The 24,068-nt window shown below is 43.1% G+C and overlaps 1 protein-coding gene across 6 annotated transcripts in view; it reads left to right on the top strand.

The window, feature by feature from the left end:
* Window positions 1-24,068, top strand: part of DDX4 (DEAD-box helicase 4) — a 340,193-nt gene that overhangs the window by 83,523 nt on the left and 232,602 nt on the right. For all 6 annotated transcript variants that reach the window (XM_033931141.1, XM_033931188.1, XM_033931180.1 and 3 more), the window contains 2 exons: window positions 6,485-6,565; window positions 21,533-21,610. In XM_033931141.1, the coding sequence (XP_033787032.1) occupies window positions 6,485-6,565; window positions 21,533-21,610 (159 nt within the window). The remainder of the gene's footprint in view (window positions 1-6,484; window positions 6,566-21,532; window positions 21,611-24,068) is intronic.

The raw sequence follows: 24,068 nt of genomic DNA, 5'->3' as shown, positions 1-24,068 counted from the left end.
CTCCAAGACAACTGGAAGACAAAGACTCCGAATTAATTGAAGACGTAGAGAATATCACTCTATGGGGCGACGCTGTTCTGCTAGGGGACTTCAACATGCCTGACGCAGATTGGAACTCGTACTCAGCAACAACCAGCGGCAGCAGGAGACTGTTAACATCCATAAAGGGAGCACGACTCAAACAAATGGTATTGGAACCCACTAGGGCCCAGGCGATCCTGGACCTGGTACTCACCAACGGGGATAGTGTCTCGAAGGTCTCGGTAGGCGATACGCTAGCCTCCAGTGACCACAACATGGTGTGGTTCTACCTCAGGAAAGGTTTCCCTAGATCAAACACGGAAACAAAAGTACTTCCGAGGCACTGACTTCAAACGCATGGGAGATTTCGTCCACCGGACACTGCAGAACCAAGCTACGACCGATGATGTGGAAGTTATGTGGTCATCCCTGAAATCTACCATACATGAAGTGACAAGCCTCTACATTAAATCAGTACACAAACGGCGGAGAAACAACAAACCCCAAAGGTACTCCATAGAAATCTTGCATCTCGTCAAGGACAAGAAAAAAGCATTTATTTCCTACAAACGAACGGAGACTAGGGAAGCTAAATTAGAACATAGGGCGAGGTCTGCAGCGGTCAAAATGGCAGTGAGGGAGGCCAAACTTCAAGTGGAAGAGACTCTGGCAAAGAACATGAAGAAAGGGGACAAATCCTTCTTCAGGTATATTAGTGATAGGAAAAAGAACACAGACGGGATAGTACGCCTTAGAAAACCAGATGGGAACTGCGCAGAATCAGATTCCGATAAAGCAGAACTACTGAATGAATACTTCTGCTCGGTCTTCACCTGCGAGGCACCGGGGCACGGTCCGCAGTTGCAGGCAAGGCCCAGCGTGGAAGACCAGTTTCAGAATTTCGAGTTTACACCTGGCGACATATACTATGAACTGGCAAGACTCAAGGTGAACAAAGCCATGGGACCGGACAATCTACACCCCAGGGTGCTCAGTGAGCTGCGTGATGTCCTGGCAGAACTGCTATCAGGACTCTTCAATCTCTCCCTAAGTTCGGGGAGAGTCCTCATAGACTGGAAAACAGCTAACGTTGTTCCACTGCACAAAAAGGGTTGCAGGGCAGAGGCTGCAAACTACAGACCGGTGAGTCACATCAATAGTATGCAGACTCATGGAAACACTAATCAAACGTAAATTAATCGCAATCTTGGATGAGGAGAATCTATAGGATCCCAGTCAACACGAATTCACCAAGGGTAGGTCCTGCCAATCCAATCTCATCAGCTTCTTTGACTGGGTAACAAAACAGTTAGACTTGGGAGAATCCGTGGACCTTGTATACCTAGACTTCAGCAAAGCTTTCGATAAGTGTCCCGCTTCGCAGGCTGTTGAGGAAGATGAAATCAATGGGGGTGGGAGAAAAACTAATTACATGGGTCAATGACTGGCTGAGTGGCAGACTTCAGAGGGTGGTAGTTAACGGTACCCTCTCTAAAACATCGGAGGTGACCAGTGGAGTACTGCAGGGCTCAGTCTTGGGCCCGCTCCTTTTCAACATATTCATAGGGGACCTAACTCAGGGGCTTCAAGGTAAGATAACGTTATTCGCTGACGACGCCAAACTATGCAATATAGTGAGAGATGGCAATTCACCCGATAGTATGACACAGAACCTACATTTGTTGGAGCTTTGATCCTCGACTTGGCAGCTGGGCTTCAACGCTAAGAAATGCAAGATCATGCACCTCGGCAGCAGAAATCAGTGCAGAACTTACACCTTGAATGGTGAGACCTTAGCTAGAACTTCAACAGAACGAGACTTGGGAGTGATCATCAGCGCAGACATGAAAACTGCTGATCATGTGGAGAAGGCTTCAAATAAGGCAAGACAGTTGTTAGGTTGCATCCGCAGGAGTTTCGTCAGCTGGAAGCCTGAAGTCATAATGCCATTATACAGAACCATGGTGAGACCTCATTTGGAATACTGTGTGCAATTCTGGAGGCCACACTACCGAAAAGATGTGCTGAGAGTAGAGTCGGTGCAACGGATGGCCACCAGGATGGTCTCGGGGCTCAAGGATCTATCGTATGAGGAAAGGCTGAAAAATTTGCGGCTGTACTCACTCGAGGGAGAGAGGAGACATGATCGAGACGTTTAAGTATATTACCGGCCGTATCGAGATGGAAGAAGAGATTCTCTTTCTCAAAGGACCCTCAGCCACAAGAGGGCATCCACTCAAACTTGGGAGCGGGAAATTTCATGGCGCCACCAGGAAATATTTGGTTGGTCCTTGGAACGAGCTCCCAGTGCAGGTGATCGAGGCAAACAGTGTGCAAGAATTTAAGAGCAAATGGGATGCCCATGTGTGATCCCTTAGAGGGTTAAGCCAAGGGAACCTGGCGCCAAGAGTGGGATCCCTAGGATAGTAGACTTGGGGGTGGGTCAGTAGAGTGGGCAGACCTGATGGGCTATGGCCCTTACCTGCCGTCATCTATGTTTCTATGATCTTGATAGCTCCTCGCTGGCCCCGGCAGCCGTGGTTATCCCTTCTCCTTCAACTCAGTGTCCGGGAGCCTCTGCTGCTGCCTGTGTTTACTTCTGTGCTGTGTCGGGGTTCGCTGTTGCATCCCAATCTGCAGTCTCTACACTTAACAGCTTGGTTCCTCTGCACGTGGCTCCCTCCTTCGGCTTCTCTCAGTCAGTGAGGGATGTTCTCGAGGCCTCTCTGAAGAGCTCCACTCGACAATGCTATTCCCAGAAATGGACCAGATTTGCTGCGTGGTGTGCTGAGCACCGCATGAAACCACTATCTGCCTCCTTGCCTTCCGTGCTGGATTATCTGTTCCATTTGTCTCGGTCTGGCCTCAAATTGACTTCTATTCGAGTCCACCTCAGTGCAATTGCTGCCTTTCATCATTGCTGCTTGATGGGAAACCACTCTCTGTCCATCCGGTGGCTTCCCGATTTATGAAGGGACTCTTCAGTGTTCATCCTCCACTCAAACCTCCTCCAGTGATTTGAGATCTTAATGTGGTTTTAGCTCAATTGATGAAACCTCTGTTTGAATCCATTGATAAGGCTCATCTGAGGTACCTCACTTGGAAGGTGGTGTTCCTGGTTACTTTCACGTCTGCTCGCAGAGTCAGTGAGCTGCAAGTTCTGGTTGCGGACCCGCCTTTTACTGTATTTCATCATGACAAGATGGTCCTTCGTACTCATTCCAAGTTCTTGCCCAAGGTGGTTTAGGACTTTCACCTCAACCAGTCCATTGTTCTTCTGGTATTTTTTCCGAAGCCCCACTCTCATCCTGGTGAGATTGACTGTATGAGGACGTTGGCGTTTTACCTCCAACGCACCCAGGCTCATCGGACGACTCCTCAGCTCTTCCTATCTTTTGATTCCAATCGGTTGGGCTGCCCTTTTTCCAAGCGTATCTTGTCCAATTGGTTGGCTGCTTGTATTTCCTTCTGCTACGCTCAGGCTGGTCTCCCGCTGCCAGGTTGGGTCATAGGGCATAAAGTCAGAGCGATGACGGCGTCTGTCGCTTTCCTCAGGTCCACGCCTATTGAGGAGATCTGCAAGGCCGCCACTTGGTCCTCGGTTCATACATTCACCTCTCACTACTGTCTGTATACCTTTTCCAGGAACGACGGCCGGTTCGGCCTGTCGGTTTTGCGTAATATGTTCTCCTAATTTGCCAACTCCCCTTCGTCCCTTCCTGGTTAGCTTGGAGGTCACCCACATGTCGAATATGCTGCCTGCTTTTCCTGGGATAAAGCACAGTTACTTACCGTAACAGGTGCTATCCAGGGACGGCAGGCAGATATTCTTGCAACCCTCCCACCTCCCCGGGTTGGCTTCTTTGCTAACTATCTGAACTGAAGACAACGTTGAGGAGACGCGCCCTCTAGCTGAGCGGGAAGGCACACGCATGCGTGGTGCAGCACTAAAAAACTTGAGGTCTTCAATCAAGTTTGCTTGAAAAGCTGTCCGCGATGGGGCTCTGTGGATGACGTCACCCACATGTCGAGAATATCTGCCTGCTGTCCCTGGATAACACATGTTACGGTAAGTAACTGTGGTTTCCCATCACACTCAACACTTTTTCTTCTCATAGTATGCCATGCATTCCACTAAGACATATTGGACCAGTTGTTTCAAGAAGCGGTCATTTATGTCTAGGAATTTACCTCCCTAGCACTCCCTGTTGTAACATTTATCCAGTTGATGTTGGGGGTAATTGAAATCGGAAATTCCTCCTATATCCAATAAGTATATTGGAAGATCAAATGATGACTAAGAATACCAAAATTTGTGGTGGGTCCTCAGTTAACACAGTTTAAAGTCAGGACAAACCTGTAATATTGAGCTGCAAAGAATATAACCCAATAGGGTTACTTGAAATGTAACATCCATGGACCCTTAGTGATAATTGTGCAAAAAAACATGCAAAAACACAAAATTAAATTAATATCAATTGTGGTCTCAATATACTGTGTGCAAAAATTTTTTTTTTGCTACAAAGGGGTTCAACTCTCAAAGAAAAATGTGTCCTCCTTCAATGGCTAAGAAAGCATATAATAAATAGAGCTTTTAAAAGAGAAAAGGGAAAACTTATCTCCCAACAGTTGCTAGTAGTCCATTGTTCATGCTGATAAGATATCCAAGTTGATGATAATTGAAGCTCTACGGGGCTCCATTTCAGAAGATTACATCTCCTTCATCTGGAGCTAAAGCATAGACCTCACAATGTTAGAGAACTGTGTTGAAGCTAGTTGAATCTCAGGAAATATTGGCGCTTTGGGGTAATTGAAATCGCCACAATAACTTCCAGTGTCTTACTCGTCAAAAAATAAGGGTTCACTGCCTAACATCCTCAAACTGATAACTGATTAGTAACAATCCCTATGTTGGGAGAAAAAAGGCCTCAGTTGAGCTTCATAGACCAAAAAACAAAACAAACACTCAAACTTCTGCTAATTTTAGTCATATAGTTTTAGAAATGATTCTTCGATTGATATCAAACATTCTTCAGTAGCTTCAATAAGAAATGCAGGCAGTATTGTCCCCAAACATTCAGCATAGCATAGCAGCGGAAAAATACCACAATCGAAGAAGAAGAAGTCGAAGAAGACACCGCTGGAAACAGCTGAGGCTCTGAAGGAGCACGGCTGTAAATTTAAGCAAACTAAGTTGATTGTGGTATTTTTCCGCTGCTATGCTATGCTGAATGTTTGGGGACAATACTGCCTGCATTTCTTATTGAAGCTACTGAAGAATGTTTGATATCGATCGAAGAATCATTTCTAAAATATATGACAGCAGAAGTTTGAGTGTTTGTTTTGTTTTTTGGTATTGAAGCTCAATGAGGCCTTTTTCCCAACATAGGGATTGTTATTGATCAATTTGAGGATGTTAGGCAGTGAACCCTTATTTTTTGATTTGAGTAAGACACTGGAAGTTATTGGTAATTGAAATCACCCATTAGTATACTTTTGACCAATTTGCCAGCTTTCCTGATATCTGTAAGCCAGTGGTCTCAAACTCACACCATTTGCAGGGCCACATTTTGGATTTGTTGGTACTTGGAGGGCCTCAGAAAAAATAGTTAAATGTCTTATTAAAGAAATGACAATTTTGCATGAGGTAAAACTTTATAGTTTATAAATCTTTCCTTTTGGCTAAGTCTTAATATTTTAATTTATAGCTAAAGAGACATATGATCAAGAAACTGTTTTATTTTACTTTTGTGATTATGATAAAACATACCAAGGGCCTCAAAATAATATCTGGCCCCTGGGCTGTGAGTTTGAGACCACTGCTGTAAGCATTTCTTCATCCGTTTGCTCATTCTACCTGTAGGGATGGTAGTACTGTATGCCCTACCTGTAAATTCCTTCCCTTTACACAAGGAATTTCTATCCATATGGATTCCACACTGTTATCTATGTCATGCTGAATATTTATTTTGATTGATTTAATTCCTTCCTTAACATATAGCACTACCCCACCCTCTGTTTTGATCTACTCTTATCATTTTAGTATAATTTGTACTCCAGTAACGGTGTCCCATTGGTTTGTCCTCATTCCAATAGGTCTCTAAGATGTCTTCATTCATTGCTATATACTCTAACTCTCCCATCTTATCAATTGGGAGATAATCGTACACATGACAGTGCAAAATACTAGATAGCACCCCTCTTGCTGCTGGACTACTGTTTGCATTTTAATATTATTGAACTGTTTAACTAATCTTTGTTAGGCTTCTAAGAATATTAAACTAGTTTAGAGAGCTTTTAATATTTTGATTTCTTTGCAAGTTCTCCTGTTGTCCTAATTAGAATAATTGACTCTTAAGTTAGAGTATAAGTGAAGAAATGTACTACAAATGGGTGGGAGTTGGGGAGGGTGGGTGAGATTGAACATAAGCATTAAACGGGGATTTTTTAAAATTTTATTTAGATGTGAATGAGGAACTCAACCAAAGAGACCAGCCAAGTATAGGAGGGTTTGGAGCCAGGCGAAGTTTTGGAAGCATGAAAGGTATGATTAGATGAGAGGCTTTTAATGCCTTGCTGTATTGGCCTGCTTTTTGGGTTGTTGGTTGTTTTTTTGGGGGGGTTGGGGTTTTTTGGGGTTGGTTTTTTTTTTGTTTTTTTTAAATAGTGCAGACATATATGAACTTGATTCTACCAAACTAAAATCGTTCAAAGATAATTCATTTTTTTTCTAGTAATAAAGAAAAGGAAGTAGGTGAGTTTCAAAGCTTACATAGATTTCTGAATTTTGCTGCTACAATATGAAATAACAGAGATGTAAAACTTGTGCATATGATTCTTTTGATACATCATTTTTCTTTTGGACCTATTTATCCAATGTAAAATACCATCGCACTCAAAACAGTGTACATAATCAGACAGTACCAAAATCTAAAATCTACAAGATTTAAAGTCATAAGAACATAAAAATGCCGCTGCTGGGTCAGACCAGTGGTCCATCCTGCCCAGCAGTCTGCTCATGCAGCGTCCCTCAGGTCAAAGACCAGTGCTCTAAATGAGTCCAGCCTCACCTGCGTATGTTCCAGTTTAGCAAGAACTTGTTCAACTTTCTCTTGAAACCCTAGAGGGTGTTTTCGCCTATAACACACTCCGGAAGAGCGTTCCAGCTTTCCACCACTCTCTGGGTGAAGAAGAATTTCCTTACGTTTGTACGGAATCTATCCCCTTTCAACTTTAGAGAGTGCCCTCTCGTTCTCCCTACCTTGGAGAGGGTGAACAGTCTGTCTTTCTCTACTAAGTCTATTCCCTTCAGTATTTTGAACATTCGATCAAGTCCCCTCTGTCTCCTCTTTTCAAGGGAGAAGAGGCCCAATTTCTCCAATCTCTCTCACTGTACGGCAACTCCTCCAGCCCCTTAACCATTTTAGTTGTTCTTCTCTGGACCCTTTTGAGTAGTACCTTGTCCTTCTTCATGTATGGCGACCAGTTCTGGACTTCCTAAGTCTTCACGTGCTAGATCCCAGAGAGTGGTGTCTAAGCCAGGTGGCTTTTCAGTTGATAGTGCAGTTTTGCGGTCAGCCCCTCATGGCCCTGATAGCCACAAGTGTCAATGCCAAAGTACCCTGCTTATTCAGGTGTCGCAGAGATGGTCAAGCAGAGAGCCTGGATTCTCTGGTTCAACCATGGCCAATAGAGGGGCTGTTGTATGTGTTTCCTCCGTAGCCATTAGTGGGCAGAGTTCTTCTCTGCATAATTCACCATCCGGATCGGCCTCGATGACCATGGTACATGGATCTGGTGAGGCATTTGGTTGCGGATCCTCTTCCTCTGCCTCTCTTGGATGACCTAACTCAGGATCCCATTCCAAAAGTTCGATCTGGGTCCCTTTTGTCTTACGGCTTGGCTCCTGAAAGGAGTCGCCTAGGTAAGAAGGGGTATTCAAATAAAGTGATCTCAAATCTCTTGGGGTCCTGGAGGCTTTCCACCTTTCAGGCTTATGTGAGGGTTTGGCGTCTATTTGAGGAGTGGTGTGATGTGCCTGGGGTGGTCTCTTTTCGCGCTTCCCTGCCCTAACATCTTACAGTTTTTGCAGGATGGCCTGGATAGGGAACTGGCTTGGTCTTCTCTCTGGGTTCAGCTTGCAGCATTGTCAGCCTTTCGGGGATTAGTGAAAGGGCAGCGTTTTGACTGCCTTTCCTGATGTGATTCGCTTCTTGCGGGCGGCCAAGTTGCTCAGGCCTCCCGTGCAGCCCTCTGTTCCATCTTGGGCTCTCAATCTGGTTTGTCAGTTCTAGTGCGCCCTCCTTTTGCACCGTTGGGTGACTGCTCTTTGAAGGACCTTTATTCTTAAAGTGGTCTTCTTGGTGGCCATTACTTCAGGTAGACATGTTTCTTAGCTGCAGGCTTTCTCTTGTAGGGCTCCCTTCTTGGAGTTTTCTAGGGAGCGGGTTGTCTTGAGTGAGGCCTGTTCCTTCCTTTCTGCCAAAAATAGTTTCTCCTTTTCATATCAGTTAATCTGTAGTCTTCCTGGTGTTGGGTGTCAGGAGGGCTTTTCTGAGCAAAGTCAGCTACGCAAGTTGGATGTCTGTTGGGTCCTTCGCTCTTATGTGTAGAGGATCCAGGAGATCAGGAAATCAGATCATCTCTTTGTCCTTCTAGTGTGTCCTCGCAAGGGGGATGATGCTTCTAAGGCTACTATTGTGTACTGGATCAAGGAGACTATTGCTTCTGCTTATCTTCTGAAGAAGAAGCCTGTTCCAGAATTTCTCAAGGCTCATTCCACTAGGGGTCAGGCAGCTTCGTGGGCTGAATCTTCTCTAGTGCTTCCAGTGGATATTTGCAAGGCTGAATTTGGTCTTCTCTGCATTCCTTTGTCAGACACTACCATCTGGATGTTCAAGCGCGTCGGTGTTCTGGTGTCGGCCCTTCAGGGGTCCCACCCTTGATGGGTACTGCTTTGTTATGTCCCATCCGTAAGGAACTATACCGGTCTATCAAGCAATACAGAAGGAGAAATTAGGTTCTTACCTCCTAATTTTCTTTCTGTTACCTTGTATAGTTCCACACCTTAGCTGTCTTTGTGCGGTGATTGCAGGTTTTTGCTCGCGTGCAGATTTCGTATTTTTCTACGGGATCTAGTATTTTTCTAGGGCCATGAAGAAGTAAGAACAGCGGCTATGGCTTAGCTGGCGAGCTGTGGAAATGTTTTCTATACTAAGTTTATGTTCTACACATGTTCCAACAGTGGTTTATAAGTATTTGTTGGTTTTCTCCACTCCTGTTCAGCATGTGTTATACTGTTTTCAGTTAAGAATTTTCCTAGGTTCTGCTTGGCTATTCGGCAAACTGGATTAGTAGAGGGGATGCTATATGAGTTTGATCTCAGTCTCCACCTGCTGGTAGCAGTGAGGTATAATACCCATCCGTAAGGAACTATACCAGTCTACAAGCTAACAGAAAGAAAATTAGCAGGTAAGAACCTTAATTCTCCTTTCTTATACAATCCCGCTCTATTCCTAGACAAGTGGGTTATGCATCCCATGTTGCGAGACTGCTTGTAAGAAGCCTCATTTACATCAGTTTTTCAGACCCTCCCCTCCTTCCTCAGGATTCCACTTTCCTACAAGTGGGACAATAGGAACTAGTCTTTTCTACTTGTGTTTAATTTTTCTTCTCAGTATATTAACACATTTCTCGTCATCATGCTGCAGAGTTTCCCAGCAGAGACTGCACTGGCAGCGGGAGATCAGACTTTGTGGCTGAAGTTTGTTTTCAGGGGGTTGGCTGCATTGTGGTGCTCCTCTTTGACAACCTGCACCTTCAGATCGATTCGGGGACCATTCCCTTGGGAGCTGGCTTACCCCAGTTTGAGTGCAGGCTGTGTGGCTCTGTGATGGTGTGCCCGAGATTGGAGCCGACTACATGCCTCTGCCAGTTCACTTGCACAGTGGGTTCTGTGGATGGTGGAGGTCCCCAGTTGTTGTTGTTGGACCGTAGGGGCAGTTAGTAGGCCTTCAGTCCAGTTTGCAAAGCTTGAATCAGAGGTATAAGTTGTTTCACCTTCCTTTACTGCAGCTCTCGGCACAGTCACAGTGATGGTGGGGGGGTCTTTTAAAAGTAGTTCTGGAGCAGTTTGGTTATTAATCCTAGTTTCCAAGGTTATTTAAAACTTACTATCCTGCTCCAAGGGTCATAGACCTGAGCGGCTTACGGTCTAAAGTACAAGTAACAAAATTAGTTACATGAAATTACATACAATAAAAAATAAATAACAATTTATTTTTAAAATAGTTCTAGCCTCCCCCACTCATAAAATTGCTGCATTTTGGGGGTTCCTGTACTTTTCCTGGGCTGTTTTTCTCTGAAAAGTGCACCATTGGCAGCCATCTTGAATTTTCCCAATTTGAATTTAAAGTTCTTTTCCTGTACAAGCTTTGTTTTTGCAAGAAAACTACTCTGATGTACTCCTCAGGACAGGATACTTAGGTTTCATGACCTGTTTGCGATGGATGATTGGCGATTAGCCATGTTCCATGTGTTTGGTACTTGAGGTGGGTGAGAGATCGTCGGCCCTAGTTCCCTCAACCCCTTTAGGGGTCCTGCCACTCACTCTAGCTGGTGCTAGTCCAAAAAATCAAAATTGGCCCTTGGAACAGTGCCCTGGTGGCTCCAGCAAAACACTGCTGCGTTTTGGCGTCTTAAGGTGAAAACATCCTCCAAAAGTACCTAAAAGAGTTCCCAGGAGGTAGCTGCTGCCCCAGACAAGGGGTTTCCCCCGGAATTTATTAACATGCTCTTCAGGTTTATCTATCCAAGAAAAAGGCGCCATCTGCACCTTCTTTGGCATCCTTGCTGGCTACAGGGGTTCCCCCTTCCCAGGACACGGGTCTTAAGTCCAGATTTCCTGAGTTGTCCAGGATTGATTCGCTGATTGATGACGTAGATGACTTGCTAACACAAAGGAATCCAACGAAAACTGCAGTATCACCAGCCAAAACAAAAAACAACTAACACAAAGGAATCCAACGAAAACTGCAGTATCACCAGCCAAAACAAAAAACAAACTGCAGATTCCTATGTACCAGATGCAGGCAATGTTTATTATACCAAATATTTTATGCAGTTGAAAATACAACCTTATAACAAACCAAGGGACCTGACACAGTCCGTGTTTCGGAAAACACTCCTTCCTCAGAGGTCCATGGTTGCTAAGGTATAAAGTAAACCGCAATGAAAGGTATAAAACAGCCGTCTGTATGGTATCCTTCTCCACTTAGACTGTGTGACGCAAAACTAGTAAAACAAAAGCATGACTTGATGCCATTGCTTATACAGGCAGGCAGTACCACTGAGGAATGTAGTGGTGCCCACAGATCTTCAAGATTGGATCTAGGTGAGGTTCAGGACCTGATTGAGGACCCCACAGTGCAGAGATTCTTTAAGCCTTCCGCTTTGGTTGGTCTAATTTCTGAATCCCTGCAGAAGCTGAAATTAGAGGTTGGTCAGTCAGCAGTAGCTGAATGCTCTCTTATAAGTAGCACAAAACCGCAGTCTTTGTCCTTCCCTGATAAAATGGACATAGCAAAGAAGGGACTGCATGTGCTAAAAGAAATGATACCTAGAAAAACCAGAAGACGAGAAGGGAGCAGCCCCATGCCCCGGGCGGTATCTGCGGAACTCCTGCAAACGTCTCCAAGCAGTGCCCCTCCCCTGACAAGTGGGCACAGTCTTCAGGCAGGCGGGGCACTTTAGAGTCTGTCAGTCTGAACCAACTTATCCAAATTCTCTCCAAACAAAAAAGATGCTCAGAACTGGCTGCAGCCAATCACTGAGTGACGCGGGACCAGGCAGGATGTGCAAAGGTCGCACTCCTGCATTATGCGCCACTCTGCAACGAGAAAGGCAGCTGTCCAGCAGGAGACCGCGCTGGACCACCACCTATTTAAAAAGAAGGTACCGGAGGGGCTGCTGCGGGCTTTAGACTTCCTAGCACCAGACGCACCTACGTGTAGAGGAGGAAAAACCAAGGGAAAAAAAATTCTGAACCAAAATTTTTTTTTTTCTTGTTTTATTTCTCCTCTACATGTAGGTGCATCTTACAGACCAAAAAATACGGTAAGTATAGTAAACCATGTAAGTAATGGTTAATTATGGTTTTAAAGTATTAAAAAAAAAAAAAAAGAAGAGCATGTTAAATTGATGAAAAATGAATGCATGTACCTTCCATTTAAACACAGTGGTAAAATCCAATGAAATGTACAAGTTTTTGTTAATAAGTTTTATAAAAGAAATTACATGATGCAGTACAAAAAATAATCTAGAGCAACAATAGAATGTGACACTAAAGGTACAGGGAGAATGATGTGGGAACAAAACATGCTATAGTTTGAAAGGGATGATTAATGTAAGGTGAAAAAATTTGGGCATCAGTGCGAGATAATCTGCTGTGAAATGAAGAAACCTGAAATATTTGTGCATATAAATATAGTAGAGACGGGAAGAGTGTTGATTGAGTTAGCACAAGGAAAACTAGATTAACGTGTATTGCGTTGTGGAAGATTCAGTGCAAAGAGTGATAAAGCTGTACATTCAAAAAGAACAGTGCTGCAGTGCAAACACGCATTGGTGCAAATTGAAATAGTACAAAGTTCGTTGTAAAAATTTACTCAAAGAAAAACAATGCTATAATGCAAATAAGTACAAAGTGAAAGAGCTGGCACAGAGAAAAAGAAACTTGCCATCAAAGAACATGTCGAAGGTCATCAATCCAAACATGTAATAATGAATTAAAAAGTGTGCTGCATTTAAACCAAATTAAAAGTCCTTTGGCGGTAAAACAAAAGTGAGACTGAATCTTGACAGATGGTGGGAGGGTGTAAGATAATGATAGATCAATGAGAAACCAATAAGGGGAGTCATACCGACAAACAGCTTGAGGGTATAAGAAATAAAAGAACCAATGAAAGAGACCAGAGATCAACGATCAAAGCATAAATGAGAACTGATCTGAAAATAATTAGTAAATAAACCCCTGGAATGGCTGTATGTGAATGCTACTACTGTGTTTCCCCGAAAATAAGCCCTAGCATGATTTTCGGGGTAGGTCTTAATATAAGCCCTAGTCCCTGGATTCGCCGGCAGCTGCCCGCCTGTACACACTACTTTACTTCAAAGTTGTGGAATTGTACTTCATAATTACTCCAGAACATTTGCATTAATTCAGAAATAAATACTTCTTCGTTGCCCCTATATATTTTCAACCTATACAACATTCAAAGTCCAATAAAATCTAGATGATTACTTGGCCATAGAATTATTAAAGCGGCGAAGCTAAAAAACACCCAAACAGCAGCATCTTTAATTTTTAAAAAGCAGAACTAAGCCAATCAGGCTACAACAGTGTCATGTAAACACTCAGTAAGCGGGAGTTAATGTAGGCAACCAATCAGAAAAGAAGCTTCCACAGGAACAATCAGAGTTTCTCTAACGAAGATACTTGTCGAATGAGAAGTTTCGCATTAGCAAGCGCATGAGAGGTTTGAGGCGCGAAGAAACAGAAAATGGCGGCGGGAGAGCTAGAGGGTCCGAATCTGTCAGCTCCTGAAATTAAAGCAAATGATAATATGAGAGAGTGGGAGCGTAATGTTTTCTGTTTCTGCAGTTCTAGTAGAATAACCTCACTTTCGCCGTTGTTGATACAACAACAAAAATCCAGCTAAGCTCAGGGGAGTAAATATCCAGAGCCGCTTCAGGTCTTCAGGGGAGCAGATAAGTGATCGGTGCTTGTCTATTCCTAAGCTGAGGAGGATGTATCGTCAAATAGTGCAATTAAAGTCATTAAGTTGCAGGCTGCAAGGGTTAGCGCTTGCCCGGCTCCCACGGCCTCTGAGTCCCTTGGCCCCCCCAGGTCCGTTTAGAACCTGAGAATGAATGTCTGACCAGAGCCGCATAGACCACTTGTCATGGTCTCTGCACATAACGTGGGGAAGGAGGGATAGAAAGATGCTGCAGAGCAGGGGTGCCCAATAGGTCGATCGCGATCGACCGGTAGCTCGCCAAGGCAAAGTGAGTCGATCATCCAGGACTCCCTTTGCCTTGGCGATCTATCGGGCCGATCAGTCTTCCTCTCCCCAACGTCACTTCTGCCGTTGGAGAGGAAGTTCGGGCCAGCCAATCACTGCCTGGCTGGGTGGAACTTTCTCTCCGACGGCAGAATTGATGTCGGGGAGAGGAAGATTGATCAGCCCGAAGCAGAGAGAGCATGGGGCAGCGTCGGCTTTGGGGCCTGATATCCATTGGTGGCGTTTGGGTCCTGTTCCCTGATGGCAGTGGCTTGGGGAAGGGCAGGGAGAAAGAAAGAAAGGGGGCAGGCAGGGAAACAGAAGGAAAGAAGAGAAACAGAAAAAAAGAAAGGGGGCATAAAGAGAGAAAGAAAGAAAGGTCAGGGAGAGAGGAAGAAAAAGTTGGGGGAGGGAATGAGGTGTGGAGGAGAGGAAGCATACAGGCTGAAAGAAAGATTGGATGCACAGTCAGAAGAAGAAAGTGCAACCAGAGACTCGTGAAATCACCAGACAAGGTAGGAAAAATTATTTTATTTTAAATTTAGTGATCAAAATGTGTCTGAATTTATATCTGCTGTCTATATTTTACAATATGGTCCCCTTTTACTAAACCGCAATAGTGGTTTTTAGCACAGGGAGCCTATGAGCGTCGAGAGCAGCGCTGGGCATTCAGCGCAGCTCCCTGCGCTAAAAAATGCTATTGTGGTTTAGTAAAAAGGGAGGGGGTGGGTATTTGTCTATTTTTGTATGGTTGTTACTGAGGTGACAGTGCATAGTCAACTGCTTTGATCTCTTTGAAAAATCCCCGGAATAGGAATGATAATTAACAATTCTATGCGTACAGTATGCGTTGTGATTTTTTAAAATTTTATTGTTGGTAGATCATTTTGACTTGGTCATTTTCAAAAAAGTGTGGACACCCCTGCTGCAGAGTGAAGGCACAAGGGGATGGGTGAGGGGAGGAAAGATGCTGCACATGTGGGGGAGAGAAAGGAAAGAGGAAGAATTGGGGTAAAGGAGAGGAAGGGAGACATGATCATGTATATGAAAAAAATAAGTCCTACCCGAAAATAAGTCCTAGTGTGTTTTTTGGGCCTAAAATTAATATGATACTGTCTTATTTTCGGGGAAACATGGTAGTAGAAAGTGCCTATTAAAATGTAAAAAATGCTAATTGTTGCAAAGGGATAAGTTGATCGTATGTGAAAAGAAGACAAGTGGAAAAAAGGGAAGAGAAGAAAAGGAGAAAGGTAGAGAATGGGAAGTATGTGAGGTAAAAATTGAGCATTGGCATGAGATGGACCATTCTATTTAAGATCTTTAGTTCTTTTGTGTTTAAATGGCTTCCCACTAGATGGTGCTGAGGTGACGGAGCTTTGATCAGAGCAGAATAACGTTTGATTTATCAGTTAAATACTTTGCAATCCTGTGCTCTTATTTCTTACATAGATATAGATATTAAGTGTTTGCTAAGAATCAATTTTTAGCATGTTCCCTTGCAAAATTGTGTGTTTACATTTTCATTTTAAATGCACTCGTGGCATTCAAATAAAGCCATTGCAGTGTTTATTTGCTAATTTTCAAATCAGTTCTCATGTTTGTTTTGATCACTGGTCTCTGATAGCTTTCATTTGCAGATCCTTAATTTCTTATACATACCTTCCCAGTGTTGTCGGACTCTCTTCCCTTATTGGTTTCTCATTGATCTCATGAGGCATGGCTCATATGATTGAAAAAAATGTATTCTACATATTCATCACTGAGCTCCACACACTTAATGACTTCATTGTTCTAAATTCTTTAACCAATCCAGGAAGAGTTCTTTTGGTCGTTCACAGCGTGGTTTAGGCATATGTGGCATTCTCGGTGCTTGAAAACGTTATTTTTTTCTTGAGGTTAGAAAAGAGGTGTTAGTCTGAAGGGGCCAAATCAGATGAGTAGGTCTGGTATTTCAAAACTTCAGAGTGAAGATCTGCCAGTTTTTGCTGCGTAATGGCCACCTTGTGAGGAGCGGTATTGTCTTGAAGAAACAAGATTCCTTTTGAAATCTTACCTTGACAGTTGGAGACAGTTGGAGTTGCTGCTTCTGTTTGTCAAAATCCAATATAGTACTTTGCCATGATGGTTGTACCCTTTTCCAGGTAATCTACAAGCAAAATTCCATCTTTATCCTAGAAAACAGATGCCATCACCTTGCTTGATCTGACGTGATAAAAGTATTAGCCTAAAAGTAGGTAAAATAGGAAAAGCCAAAGACTTTAACAGCACCCCCTCGTATATTAAAGAAAACCAAAACCTCTCCTTTTCCCCTTCCCTGTGTATCCCATTTCTCCACTTTCCTCTCCCAAACGATTCAGCACCCTCCCCAGCAGTACAACATTGCCCTTTTCTCCAACAGATATATCATCTCCACAATATTGGGCTGAAACTAGCAAACTTTAGCATCCCAAAGAATTAAGAATTCACGTTATTCTACTACCATACTATCCCTGAGGCACACAGTGAACTTGTGTAAACCCTCCTCCCCTCTCCCCCCATATTGTGCACAATTAGCTTGCTCAACATCCCCATGATGGGACATAATCGCCTTGTTTTGCGCAGCCCTCTGTTACTCACTGGCAGCATCTGTGCTGTTCACGCTCTCTCCCCATCTGAAATCATACTGCAAGAGGAGAGGTGGGACGTCCCCATTGTTCACATAAGCAGTCAGCGCTCCTAAAGTCACTTCCTCCCCAAACTATGGAATCAAACTACCCATGTAAATCAGATCCCTAGACTAGTGTTTCTCAACTTGGTATTCCCTTGCTAGTCAGGATTTCAAAATATCCACAATGAATATGCATGAAATACATTTACATATAATGGAGGCAGTGTATGCAAATCAAGTTCATGCAAATTCAATGTGGATATCCGGAAAAACTGACTGGCAAGGGGACCGAGTAGAGAAATACTGCCCTCCGGAAGGTCATCAGGGAGTCTAGGGCAGTGAAGACCTTCCTTTTCTGTTAACTCGTTCACAGGAACGACCGTGTAGACCAAAAAGGATTTTGAGGAACTGCAACGAAGGAGCAGTCTGAAATTGTGAATTGGAGGGACTGCCTGAAACCCAGCAGTCCACAGGAGAGAGATACTAGACTGCAGGAAGGGGGAAGTGAAGGAGAGAGATGTTAGACCATGGGAAGAGGGAGGAAAAGAGAGAGATGCCAAGCTGTGGGATGGAGAGGAAAAAGATGGCAATTTTATGAACATCCTGTACTGCTTCTTAACTCTGCCTTCATATGCCTTAAATATGTCCCTTTAGTTCACTCCATAGTATGCACCCTAAGTTGCCTAAGTCCCCTTTCAATAAACTATGTATGCCCCCTGTGTCCTACATAGGTCCCCTGTGTATTGTAAATGTACATTTTTCAATGTTCCCTAGCCTATTCTAGGTTGGTTCTCCCTCTGTAAATGATTGTTAGCCTGCCTCTATGTTGGACTTAGGTCCCCTCTGTTTACGAAAACTGTGTATTGTCTACTGTTACCTGCCTGAGCTTTCTGGGAGGGCAGGATATAAATCAAACTAACTAAATAAAATAAATATTTAGACATAAGAGAAGGAAAATGATGGTCAAAGAAATTGCAACTGATGACATTCTTCTGCAGCTCCTCCTCAAACTGTATATCCAGATTTTTCATGATTCTTGCTGGAGCCCTCTTCATCTTGTTGTGATCAAGCACTATGGCAGCGTCCAAGTGAGTGATCAATCCAGGCAGCAGTAGCAAATCAACCTCTGCTGTTTCTGTCCAATATGATCCTGAAAAAGTAGAGAAGATTTCATACAGAAAGAGTTGCTGATAATTTGGTTGCATGGCTGAGAGATAGATGAGCAGACAACTCTTCAATCTATTGGAGGCGATTCCTGTAATGTAAATCAGGTTGAATTTGATTTTAAATCACTAGTCAGACTTTATTTAAATCCATAGTTTTCTACGGAAAGACTTATTTTGCTGGTATAATTAAAAATTTCCAAACTCTGGGTCTTTTATGACCTGCTGCCGTTATAAGTTTTTTCCTCCAAGGAGAGAATAATATGATAAACCTCAGACTATACATACAAAGATCCCAAGACTTGTGGAGTGTTCAGCTCAAAAGGTTTCACTTTTGTTTTTACTACTCGCCCCTCCCTTCTCACGCTTTAGCTCCTTGTGCAGATTTATAAAATTATCATTTAAGAGGTAAGGGGTTGATTCTGTGTACATCGATTTGCAATAGAACAATGGAGGTGAGGTCTTTAACTTATTTATTTTATAACATTTTTGCTGTGAAAAAGCATGTTATCTCTGCAGACACAAATTCACAGTTTTGAGAAATGCAAAACCAAGCATTTGTGATATCTTCTAGATAGAATAATTGCCCATGACATTATGAATGGATTGATGGAATTCATTTACTAAAAAAATTAAAACATTGCTTGAATATATAACCTCAAGCTACATAATTAAAAATAACCCTTATTTTATGATAAATAGCTTTTGGACTAAAACGTATGTGGACAGACTTAAATCTCAATATGTGTACTTTGGAGGAAAGGCAGAGAGGAGAAATATGATAGGTATTTAAACATAGAATCATGACAGCAGATAAAGGCCAAATGGCCCATCTAGTCTGCCCATCTGCAGTAACCATTATGTCTTTCTCTCTCTGAGAGATCCCAGGTGCCTATCCCAGGCCCTCTTGAATTCAGACACAGAAACATGGCATAAATGTGCACAAGGTGATTGTTTTTCATTTGAAATTAAGCTTTGGAATGAGAGGGCATAGGATGAGGTTAAAAGGTGATAGGTAAACAAAAAAGAGGAAAGAAGAATTTGCTAATATCGCAGAAACAAGAGGCAAAAGAAATGTCAAAATATCAACCAAGGAAATACTTTATTGAGTCAATAATAAAATACTCTAAAAATAGATGCAGTCTATAGAATGTCCATCTTGATGCGAGTATAACTGAATCTAGGTCATGCCTAGATTGTCTCAAATAGGATCCAAGTTTCGGCATCTGTAGACGCCTTCATCGGGCTGAATGGACATTGCCATGAATGAGGGACAGCAAAAAACGGCAGGAAACAGACAACTGTCAAAGCCTCATGGGGGGGGGAGGGGGCAGGGAGGCTGAGGCTTCCTTTTCCAGTTGCCTTGTGCAATGTGGATTTCAACTTGGTTCTTCACTCTCTGGCTCATCCACCCTACGAACCTCTGCATCTGGTCTCTGAAAGATCACACCATCAAGTCTGTCTTCCTTGTAGCAGTCACTTCTGCACATCAGGTGTCGGAGCTCCTTTTCTGCACATCACTGAATCGGCAGTCCCCTTGAGGATCGTACCTTCTTTTCTTCCGAAGGTAGTTTCAGCGTTCTCTGTGAATCAGGAAGTTCGACTGCCAGCCTTTGTTCCATCGGGCTCCAAGTCTAAGGACCGTATTTTGCAGTTTCTGGACGTGAGGTGTCTCCTTCTGAGATGCCTGGAGTGCAATGAATGTCTTCCGTCTCGACCATATTTTTGTGCTGTTGGGTCATGCCCGGCGGGCTATGCCTGCTTCTAAGGCTATCGTATCTAGTTGGATCTGTGCGGCCATTTCCGCTGCCTCTGTGTCAGCAGGGAAGAAGCCTCCCCTCGGGGTGAAAGCTCATTCTATCAGAGGAATGGCTCTTTTCCCTGGGAGATTTACAGGGCAATCACTTGGGCCTCGCTAAATCCTGTCACATAGTTATACCGGCTTGATGTGGCAGCAAAGCAAGATGCTGCTTTTGGTGCTTCAGTCGTGGCGGCAGGCTCATCGGGCCCTCCCTGATGTTTTGGGACTGCTCTGATACATCCCGACCATTCAGCCTCCAGAGGAATTCTACAGGAACAAAAGATTAGGTTCCTTACCTCTGCTAATCTTCTTTCTTGTAAATCTCCTCTGGAGGCTGAACACCCGCCCAGATTCGCAGGTCGCCTGTCCAGTAACTGGTAAGCTGGATTTCTGTCTTTGACCAGCCTCACTGAGAATTCCATCTTGTTCCTTCATGTAAGGTTTCAGGGGTCCCTGGGTGGTTGCCCCTGTCTGACCCCTCAGGCTGTCTCTCCTTTATGCCAATTTGTACTGTTCCAAATTGTTTTAATCTTTATGCTATATTTTGCTTTAGGGCACTAATAGTTGTAATGTGAACTTGTTTATTATGAGCAGAATTAATTATGCATCGGGGAGTCCCTGCACCCCCCTCTCTCTTCTTTTGTTTCCTGTTTTTACTATAGATCTACCTGGCTTGTGTACTGACTGAGATTCCAGGGGAGTGTCACAGGAGGAGGGGTTAATCATTGGGTTTGAGTTCCCAACAGTTCAGGGCTGGAAGGGATTGCTTGATTACCCTACTGTTCAGCCTCCAGAGGAGATTTACAAGAAAGAAGATTAGCAGAGGTACCCATATTGCCTTAATCTTCTGTGTCTTGTTTGCTAACTGTTGTATATATTACCATCTAACCCATTCTGAGCTCTTTGGGGAGGACAGGATATAAATTAGTAGTACATTCCTCACTCCTTATACGTGGTTTCGACTATTCGTGGTTTTTTGTGCCGGGACCCCCCCCCTTAATGAATCTACTTTACCTGGTGGTCTAGCGGTGACGCGGGGCAGGATCGATCTTCCTACACTCCTGCCCCTTGCAGAGCCGTCATCGAAAATGGCTACTGTGAGTTCCCGTGGTCTCATGAGTCTACAACGGGAACTCACGGTGGCCATATTTGATGATGGCTCTGCATGGGGCAGGAGTGTAGGAAAATTGCTCCTGCCCCGCTAGACCACCAGGTAAGGTCCGGGATGCAGGAGGGAGGCTGGGGTGGATCAGAGTCTGCCCAAAAGTTATTTGCAAATTTTCAATATTTGTAGGCCAGCTCTGCCACTAACCACTGCGAATATGGAGGGGGGAGTGTAGTAATAGTAAAAAAAATTGGGTTGTAATACATATTACAACTTCACTTAAGATCATAAATACAAGACGCCAATTTATTTTTTCAGTGACCGCGCCACAGACCTGGAACGCCCTTCCAATTTATTTACGAAGGGAGCAGGACCTAGGAAAATTCAAAAGTAATTTAAAAACTTTTCTTTTTAAAGATGCCTTTGATATTTAATTTCTTAATACCCAGGTCATTATTTTATTTTAATAATATGCTTTTATTTTTTGTTCCCTTATGTACCTTTCCTTTTTTGTTCTACTTTCCTATATTAAATTGTATTTCATTATCCTTTTTTTTACCTTATGTTATGTATTTGAGTTAATTTTTAACCTATTGTATTGTCTTAAGTTTGTATTGTATTGTTTTGTATTGTTCCCCTTTGAATGTATTTTTAATTGTTCATCGCTTAGAACTATGATTAAGCGATTAATCAAAAGAATTAATAAACTTGAAACTTGATATTAAATTTTCATAGATACTGGTGGAACATTGAACAAGAGAGATCAACCTAGCACTCGTATGTTTGGAGCTGGAAGAACTTTTGGAAGGAGAGGTAAGATTCATCATTTTAGCGGGGGATGGGGGGGCTGTTAGACACCAGAAATTGTGGGTTTGATTCAATGAAGGGGTGGGGGGCTCCTGAAGATGCCGTCCGCTAATACAGTTTTGTGTTTAGCTTAGGCACCAATAGGAAGGACAATCATCTCTTCCCATCGAGGCCTGTTTATTGTTCAAACTGGGCTGCTTCATGTATAAGTCACTGTATGGCCTCCTACCTATCTACATGATGGAAGTATTTGAGTTCACCTCTCCGGCCCACCATCTGCATTCCAACTCCATTTTCTCTTACCCCTCCCTGCAAGGAAGGCCTAAAAGAGCTTGCATCACAAAACTGCTATCCTACCAAGCAGCTTACTTAAGCCAGGAGCTACTGCCCATCATAGGATCCTCTTCATCATACATGCTTTTTTAGTAAAAAAACTTTAAAGCATACCTGTTTAATAAGTTTCTATCAGAGCATTAAACCCTGTGCTTGCTCCAAGGTCACGCACACTCTTTCCCCCACCCCTAAATGATTTGTAAATGCTCCATGCACAGATACATCTAATACCTGCCATGTATTAATTTTACCGTGATTGTATCTGATGCTGATCTTGTCTTGCTCCTAGGCTGTTTGTAATTGTACCCTTTACCCTCACTGCTTATGTACGATCTTTAGTTGATTCTTGTTAACTATAGAAATAAAGAAACATGATAGCTATGGAACCAGCTACCCACACAGATAAGGTCATTAGACTCACTAATGTCCTTCCGTAGAACAATAAAGACCTTCCTCTTCCAACAATAGGCCTCAATTGAACAGCTTCCTCAATTTACTCTCCAACTACTCTTTGCTAAGACTAGGCTGGACCCTCAAATAATTCTGTAATTGTCTAAATGTAACCTAATTGTTGTCATGACTATTCTATTCTTAAATTGATTGTGAATGTTAAATTGTAACCTGTTCTAAACTTCTGGGAAAACGAGATAAAAATAGAAATAAATAAATAGCAGATAAAGGCCAAATGGCCCATCCAGTCTGCACATCTGCAGTAACCATTATCTCTTCCTCTCTCTAAGAGATCCCACAGGCCTATCCCACCTTTCTTGAATGCAAACAGTCTTTGTCTCCACCACCTCTTTGGGAGACTATTCCATGCATCTACCACCCTTTCTGTAAAAAAAGGTATTTCCTTAGATTATTCTTGAGCCCATCATCTCTTAACTTCATCCTATGTCCTCTCATTCCAGAGCTTCCTTTCAAATGGCAGATTCGATTCCTGCGTATTGTCACAGGGTAGACCCAAAACTTTTCTGTGCATCCACCCCTTGATCAGGTGGAATATGCTGGCTAAATCCACTTCCATCCCTTTCGTAGCAAGAAACCTGCAGAAGATTACAACGACTCAGAACAATGATTTTCAGAATACCATACTGATCTCATCAGAATTAGTTTTATCTAAGTGTTCAGATTCTTCATGCAGGTTTCAAATTAGTTCTATTGCTGAAAACAAAAAAATCAAAGGCTACTTTTGTATTCAATTTCAAACTCTAAGCCCCCCTCACTGTTTAAATTCAGCCTGATTTAGTCTCTACCCTAGGACTCCCAGCACCTATCAAGATGCATTAGTTGCTGCTGAAAAACCAAGTGGAAAAGGTCTTCCATTAGGTCCCTCACAAAAGGTTATGACTTAAGTTTGGTTGTCTTCAACACTATATAGCTCTACTTACACCATCGGTCGCTTAGGTCAGTGGTCTTTTACTAATTTCTTTTGTGGCCATTTTGGATTTAGTGAGCTAAAGGAGAGTTGCCAAAAATTTTCCCAGGTAGAGCCATGATACTACTGACCAGAGTGTATTGATGATGCATTTTCTGGCTGAGAAATGCCTTGTCATAAGAACATAAGAATAGACTTACTGGGTCAGACTAATGGTCCATCAAGCCCAGTTGCCCGTTCTCATAGTGGCCAATCCAGGTCACTAGTACCTGGCCAAAACCCAAGGTGTAGCAATATTCCATGCTACCAATACGGGGCAAACAGTGGCTTCCCCTGTATCTTTCTCAATAACAGACTATGGACTTTTCCTCCAGGAACTTGTCCAAACCTTTCTTAAAACCAGCTACGTTATCCACTCTCGTCCTTCAAGTATGTCCCCCACCACTTCAATATCTGCCTTTTTTGTCATGAACTTGGGTGGAAAGAGCAGCAGAAAACAAAAACAGAATGATCGGGGCTCCTACCTGTCTAGGGCTTCAAATGGCCTCCATTAGACTACCTCTCAGCATGCTCAGCTTCCCCTGATATGCTTCCAGCTTAGTATCCCATCATTTCTCAGCCAATGAAAGGCCTCCTTCATGTCAAACTACTATTTCAAAAGTCTACATTAGAATCTAGTCATCTTATGAATAGCCATTTGAGCCAATGGAATCTGCTATTGTCGCGTACTTTTTTGTAACAATTAACATTAGA

Source organism: Geotrypetes seraphini, chromosome 1 (genome assembly GCF_902459505.1).
Source record: "Geotrypetes seraphini chromosome 1, aGeoSer1.1, whole genome shotgun sequence".
Classification (NCBI taxonomy): domain Eukaryota; kingdom Metazoa; phylum Chordata; class Amphibia; order Gymnophiona; family Dermophiidae; genus Geotrypetes; species Geotrypetes seraphini.
The sequence above is the reverse complement of the archived record's forward strand: the minus strand, read 5'-3'. Positions and strand labels throughout refer to the sequence as shown.